The sequence below is a fragment of the Tenrec ecaudatus genome, chromosome X (genome assembly GCF_050624435.1).
Source record: "Tenrec ecaudatus isolate mTenEca1 chromosome X, mTenEca1.hap1, whole genome shotgun sequence".
Lineage (NCBI taxonomy): Eukaryota > Metazoa > Chordata > Mammalia > Afrosoricida > Tenrecidae > Tenrec > Tenrec ecaudatus.
The window spans coordinates 9,552,428-9,560,356 of NC_134548.1; the positions used below are offsets into that span (position 1 = coordinate 9,552,428).

Sequence of the window (7,929 nt, forward strand, 5' to 3'; positions counted from 1 at the left end):
TGATGATGGCAACACATGTACAAACATGCTGGACACAATGGATGGATGGATGGATGGATGGATGGATGGATGGATGGTGGAGGGATGGTGGAGGGATGGATGGATAGATGGATGGATTGATGGATGGTGGAGGGCTGGATGGATAGATGGATGGATTGATGGATGGAAGTTGATAAGAGCTGTATGAGCCCCCAATAAAATGATTTTTAAAAAGAAGAATAGAGCAAAACCAGCAAATTCTATCAGATTTGAGCATCATCAAGTGGGAATAGGTGACCTCTGCTGCAGTTTTTTCTTTGGAGGAGAAGGGGCAAAGGCCACACTGTAACTCAAGGAGGAGGGAAGGGAGCAGAGTTGTGGGGGCAGTTGCTGTGGACCCTTGTGAAAAGCTGGGCCAAGGTTGGAAGTAGAAAGATACCATGAACACTAGGTGGAGATACGTGAAAGACTGTGGACCACCTAATGATAACAAGATGGAAGAACAATTAATAAGACCATTGAACTGAGATTCCATTTATACTTTGCTTGATCTTATTTCTTAGTACTAGACACAGACAAAACTCTGGTAGTGTAGTGGGTTACACATTGGGGTGCCAACTGCAAGGTCAATATTTCAAAATCACTATCCACTCACTCTTTGGGAGAAAGGTGAGGCTTTCTACTCTTTAAAGACTTACAGTCTTGGAAACCCACAGGGGCAGTTCAACCCTGTCCTAAAGGATAGTGTGCTATGAGTCAGATCACTGAGTCAGAACTGACTCAATGGAAGTGAGTGAGTGAGATAACAGCCTGGTCCCTTGTGCCAGATGTTCACATTTTTTTTCATTTACTTGCCCCACTCTCATCATAGCAGAACATTTTATTTAAAATACATCATAAGACATGGTTCTAAGTAAAAGTCTAAGTTGAGCCCAACTGATGAAATACCTGCCCCGCCCCCCACGCCATTTCCCTCGGTGGTTAAAACCAGCCAGTGCAAACTTCGCTCTCTTCTCTTTTCTCCTCCTCCTCCTCTTCTTCTTCTTCTTCTCTCTCTCCTCTCTCTCTCTCACTCTCTCACACACACACATGCATGCGCACCCACATGTTCACACTGGTTGTCTGTAGCATGGTTCAGATGGCACTGGCTGTGCTATAGATGGATGGCATCCCTCGCTGGAGAATAACAATATGCCATTGCACAACATTCAAAATTACTTCCATGTTGACGGAATTTATGTGCTGGGGAAATGGTTTATACACCATAGTAGCTTGGTGGTGGTGGTGGTGGCGATACAAATGAACAAACTCAATGCCAGTGAGTCTATTCCAACTTATAGCAACCCTATATGGCAGGGTAGGGCTGGCCCTGTGGGGTTCTGAGACTGAACCTCTTTCCAGGAGCAGAAAGCCTTATGAAGTTGTAAATGATACAAGGACCATGTAATTACAGAGACATATCATTCAGGTGAAGGAGACCATTAGCCTGAGGTCATAATGGGGTCGAAGGGTTGCTGAAATACAGAGTTTAATAAAGACCTGGAGGGCAAAGAAAATGGTCACAACAACATGGTTGGTACCATATGAATACATTTTAGTTACCAGTGAGACTCCCAAAGAGGGATTGGGAGTCATGACTGGGACAAGGACACTATGTTAGAGGAGCTTACAAGATTGGTCCAGAGGCTTCCCTGAGGCAGTCAAGACAAGGCTCATGACTATGTGAAAAGCAATGGTTTTGAAAACAGCACCCCTAAATATCTTGACCAGCAGTCACCCTATAATACAATACTACTATGATAGGAAGGGTGCTCAGCCCCAGAAGGGATCCTGATACAAGTGAATTTTCCCAGCACTTGGGGAAATGTTGATGAGGCTGTTGACAGGTTGGGATGCTGAGTAATCGCCGAGTACATCTTCCACTTTATCTGTGGAATAGTGGCTGTGGATATTTGTAGCAGATATGATTCCTAGTCCTGAACCCAGACTTACAAAATAAGTCACCTTTCTTTCTGTAAATCATATTAAATCTGAATCCCAAACCCCATGCTAATAGGCAGAGAGGAGCCTTCCCCCCACCCCCCTCCACTGCCTAGGGAGGCCTGAGCTTCTGGAAGGCGTAAAGTAGCACAATTATGAAGAACAGCCCCAATGAAAAAACACTCATTCTTCAGCTTCCATGCTAGCCTTGACTGAGATGGGAGTCTCCCTGCTGAGAATTGCCTTTGCAGGGCTGTCTGGGAGAGGGGGGCTACAGCTTCCTCTTCCTGGAGCCCTCCTCCCCTCACTGCTTCTGCCTTCCTACTGTCCCCTGAGGCTCCTCTCCCAGGTGTAAATGCAATCCTCCACAGGCAGGCAGGCAGGCGGGTAAGCTTTCTGGGTTCAAACCAAACAAACTGCTATGGAGTTGATGCCATCCTGCAGCGACCCGATAGGACAGGGTAGAACTGCCCCTGTGTTTCCCAAATTGAAACTCTTTATAGAAGTAGAAAGCCCCACTTTTCTCTCCCTTCTCCCACCCCCTCCCCGCAAGTGGTTAAAAAATGCTGACCCTTTAGTTAGCAGCACGGAAAATAACCACTCTAACACTGGGTCCCTTGCTTAACAACCAAACCATGAAAAAACCTCACTGTCAATTCTGACTCATAGAACAGAGTAGAGCTGTCACTGTGGGTTTGTGAGATTGGAAACCTTCACAAGAGTAGACAGCCTCATCTTTCTCCAGTGGAGCGGCTGATGAGTTTAAACTGCTGAGCTTGTGGTTAGCAACCCAGCGCATAACCCACTGCACCACCAGGCCTCTTCCCTTGATCATAAGGAAGATAAAGAGCCTGCTCAAAATTTTCATATCACGTTCAAAGGGGAAATGCAGTGAAACCCCAAACACCAATTAATATCACAATTAATTATCCTTCCACTTCATTTTTATTACCCTGCTTGCAGTTTGCAACCACCAGCCACTCCGAGGAAGAAAAGATGAGGTTTTCTACTCCCGCTCCCGTTAAACAGTTACAGAAATCTGGAGGGCATGGCACTGGAGCTTAAATTATGAGCACCTTATTTGCAGAAATCCATGCATGACAGTTGGGAACACAAAATCCATTTGCAGGGCCCCTACATGGAGGAAGCGTCTGATTAATCTCCTCCGATCATAGTTGAGAGATGTGAATAATTTTGATATCAAAGTATTGTGAACATAATTATGGCCGATGTAATGTGATCATTTCATATCTCTTTTGACCCATTTTAAATATGTGCTAGTTTTTAACACTCCCTGCTTTTTTCTCAATTGGATTTTTTCCCTCTGGTTTATATTATTATTGTTGGTATTTTTGTTTTGTATAATGGTGTCCAGTATATAAAGACCTGGTTATGTGAAGCTGAATAGACTGTAACTGCATTAGGGGCTTACTGGGGATATGGCAGGAGGGAGTTTAAGGGAAATAGGAACTAATAATGAATACAAGAGGGGAGAAAATGTTCTGGAAATGATTGTAGAGATGATTGTACAATTCTTTTTAACATGGCTGAATTATTGGAGTATATGATATGTTAAACCATATTGTCAATAAAACGGTTTTTTTAAGAGTTACAGTCTGGGAAACCCACAGGAGCAGTCCTATACAGTCACTATGAATCAGAATTGACTCAATGGCAGTGATCTGAGAGTATCACTTAGAGATTTTAATAATGGAGAAGTTGTCAAATCCTAAGAGCTAGACATATCCACCTGGTAGTACTGTAGGGTAAACATTGCCACAAGGTGGGCAGTTCAAACCCACCAGCTGTTCTGTGGGAGAACAAGGAGGCTCTCTGCTCCTGTAAAGATTTACAGCCTCAGAAACCCTATAAAGAGTTGCTATGGGGTGGGGAAAGGAGGGGGGAAATGAGGAGCTGATACCAAGGGCTCAAGTAGGAAGAAAATGTTTTGAAAATGATGAGGGCAACAAACATACAGATGTGCTTGACACTATGGATGGATGGATGGATGGTGTTAGAGTTGTACAAGCCCCCAATAAAACAGTTTTTTAAAAAAGTCACCATGGATCAGAATCAACTTGATGGCATGGCAGTGGACTTAGACACATCCCTGTTCACTGCTCACTATTCCTCTCATTGCAACTGCCACAAAGGGGCTACTTCCTGGGCTTCTTTTGCCTTTCTAAACATCCCAAAAGTCTAGGCTGGAGGAGTGAAAACCTTGTATATCCAGTGCAGTATCATTGACTACTCAGTGGTAGCTTCTCTCCCACAGTTCCCAAGAAAATGACCCCCAAAGCAAACTCACCATCATCAAGTCAATTCTGACTCATGGTGACCCTACAGGACAGGGTAGAACTGCACCTGTGGCTTTCCGAGACTATAACTGTTCACAAGTAGAAAGCTCCGTCTTTCTCCTGATGAGCAGCTGGTGGTTTCAAACTGAGAACCTTTTAGATTAGAGCCCAAAACATAACCATTACACCACCAGGGCTCCTGACAATGACTGAAGTTGCCTTCAAAGCCAAATACAGCAGCCTGGGCAGTGGGTGGTCTCCATCTGCCCTCCAGGTTTTATTGCTGGTTCTGTGGCCATCGAGTCAACTCTGGTTCATGGTGATATTATGTATAAGAGAAGGTTGCCTGGTCCTGCACCATTGTTGTGAGCAGAGATATAATTGAGTCCACTGGGGCAGCTAGTACACAATGCCTGCCAACCACAGGGGCTTCTCACAGTATCAGGCTGTTCTGGTATGATTGGCTTGTCTTCAGAAGCAGTTAGTTTAGGACTTTCTGTCTAATCTGTCTGGGTCTGGAAGCTCCTGCTGAAACCTTCCCACCATGGGTAACCCTGCTGGTATTTGGCATACCAGTGACATGGCTTCCAGCATCACAGCAACACACCAGGCCATAGCAGTACAAACAAACTGACAGATGGGCAGTGGTGTCCTCTGGACAGTAAGAGAAATCTGGATACAGTGATGGCAGCCTGCCTGAATTGGCTTCAGTTCTGTGGCCTTGAAAAAGAATCTGTGACTATTTATGAAGCAAAAGAAAGAAGCGTTTGGGGTGTGGTGAGCATGATTTCTAACAGACATTTCTTTAAGATGCCCATTTGCTGTATATTTGGATTTACAAAAATAGCTCTGAAAAGACAAAATGAAATTATTCTATTGGAAGAAAGTAAAAATTCATCATCATACCGCAGTCATATGCGTACTTTCATGTTTCAGTTTTCACTTGCTACATGCATGCATAGTTTTCATCTATTTATAACTACAGTATGCATATGCTGTGGCTGAATTCTACTTTAAAGGAATTGTGCAGAAAAAAAGAATAACATGCTCCAAATTACATATTTTTTTCTAAAATTTTTGTTCCAGAGTATATATTAGGGTTCTCTAGAGAAACTGAATCAATAAGACAGATGATCAATAGATGGACATAGGACGAGAAGGAAGAGGGAGGGGTAGAGAGAAAATGATATTTCAAGGCATTGGCTCATGCAGTGGTAAGGGCTAGAAAATCCAAAATATGTAGATCAAACAACAAGCCAGAAATTCCTTGGGTCTGTGGGGTTCTTGAGACTTGAGCTATTTCAATAGTCATGTTTCTCAGAGCAACACTCCCTCACTTTGAACACATGACATCTAGAAAGCATAATCTTACTGTGCACATCATAAGACACCTCAACCTCTGCCAAAGGAGGGAACCCGGTTAGCCCAAGCAATTGGTGATCAGCTGCAGCCTGAAGGTTGGCAGTTCCATTCCACTCAGGAGCACCATGGGAGAAAGGCCTGCCAATCTGCTTCTGTCAAGATGACAGCCAAGAACTCCCATAGAGCACTTCTACTCTGTAGCACTTGAGGGCACCAGGAGTTGGGAGATCAACTAGACCAGTGGTTTTCAACCTTCCTAATGCTGCAACCCTTTAATACAGTTCCTCATGTGGTGGTGACCTTCCCCCAACCATGAAATTATTTTTGTTGCTACTTCCTGTCATGTTGCTACTATTATGAATCAGGTGACCCCTGTGAAAAGGTCGTTCGTTTGACCCCCAAAGGGGCCACAACCCACAGGAACCACTGAATTAGATCAACAATCACAACATGCCATAGAACCCCCTGCATTTTGTCTTCTCAAATAACTATGGAATCGTTGTTTTTTTAATAGTGTGTCTTGAATATTTTAAAGTAATTTCCTTTTTTTTTCTTTCCAAATTAGATCATTTTTGAAGCTGAACGAGGCAAGGGCCAGACCGGTGAGATTGCAGTGGATGGTGTCCTGCTGGTCTCGGGCTCATGCCCAGGCAGTCTTCTTTCCGTGAATGGTTGAATGTTATTGATACCCTTTTATAGCTTCATATTTGCCTTTTTATGTCAGGTCTCTGTTTTGTGATATTGCCTCATAGACATCCACCCTCCCTTTTAGAAACAAAAACTGAAGAACAGAAACACACACAAAAACATACAATTCGAAGATGGCTCTCTTGTAGAAGATGGGCCAGTATTTGCTTTAAATACAGTGCCACTGTGTCTTCTCATTGAATCAACTCAAGGGTAGTGAGGGAATATCTTCTCATTCATTTCTGAATTTATAAAATCTGGACATGTCAGTTCAACACCCCACTCCCACCCCCGGTCCTGTTTATCTATCTGATTTATCTCAATGAGTTGATTAATGTCTTGATGTAACATTTTTAGAATTTAGGTTGACAACAAAAACAGAAAAATGCTTCACTGTTTCACTGTTATGGCAATCCTTGGAAAGTATGACATCAGATAACCTTGTATACCTAAAGCAACTTAGCCTGACCTCTCATAGCATATGTAAATCCTTTGTCATAATAATATCCAAAGAATCACCTTGTGTCGTGGTTTGCATTTTGTAAGTAAGGAAATCTGTTTATTTGAGGTTTAATTGTGTATGGATTGCTGGGAAATGTGGTTTTTGCTCTTTCGTGTATGGATCTACTTTATAGTCTTTGGGGAAAATAATTTTCTATGATGGGAAAACATGACTGATAAATTAGTCCTCACAATTTCTATGCAAATGAGCCCAAATTGTTGAACTCAAGGCCTCAGAGAACTACCTAGAACTAAATTAGCAAGTGCCAAAGCAAAGCAGCTGCCAAATCAATCTTGAGTCCTGGCCACTCAGGTGTGTCAGAGTCAAAACGCTGCTCCTAAGGTTTTCAATGGCTGCTTTTTCACTAGTAGTTCACCAGGCCTTTCTGCTGAGGGATTATCAAGTCTGTTTTGACTCCTACTGACCCAGTGGCTCTAGGTACAACAGAACAAAACACTGCGCAGTCCCGTGCCAGTCTCACAATTGTTATGTTTGAGTCCATTGTTTCAGCCACTGTGTCAATCCTTCTTTTACAGAGTATCTTCCTCTTGTTCACTGATCTTCTACTTTACCAAGCAGGATGTCCTTTTCCAGGACTGACCCCTTCCAATAGTATGTCCAAACTACATGAGACGAAGCATCTCTACCCTCATTTCTAATGAACATTCTGGCTAGACTGCTTCCAACACAAATTTGTTTGTTCTGGCAGTCCGTGGTACTGTCACTATTTTCCACCAGCTGGTCATTCAAGTATACAAATTCTTCTCTAGTCATCTTTATTCAGTGTCTAGCTTTCACATGCACTTGAAGTGATTGAAAATACCATGGTTTAGGTCAGGTACACCTTAGGCCTCAAAGTGACATCTTTGCTGTTTAACACACTTAAGAGGTCTCATGGAGCAGATTTTCCCAGTGCAAGAAATCATTAGATTTTTTCTTGACTGCTACTTACAAGGGCATTAACTGTGGAAACAAGCAAAATGAAATTCTTGAAAATGCCCACCTTTCCCCATCTATCATGATGGCTCTTATTGGTCTCACTGGGAGGATTTTGGTTTTCTTTATGTTGAAGTGTTATCCATACTGAAATTTGCCTTCTGTGATATTCATCAGTAAGTACAT

The 7,929-nt window shown here is 42.9% G+C and overlaps 1 protein-coding gene across 1 annotated transcript in view; it reads left to right on the plus strand.

Annotated features, from left to right (window-relative positions):
- Window positions 1–6,586, plus strand: part of EGFL6 (EGF like domain multiple 6) — a 74,058-nt gene extending 67,472 nt beyond the window's left edge. The window contains exon 12 of the mRNA XM_075538286.1: window positions 6,184–6,586. Within this exon, the coding sequence (XP_075394401.1) occupies window positions 6,184–6,294 (111 nt within the window). The 3' untranslated portion in view covers window positions 6,295–6,586. The remainder of the gene's footprint in view (window positions 1–6,183) is intronic.
- Window positions 6,587–7,929: the final 1,343 nt, after the last annotated feature.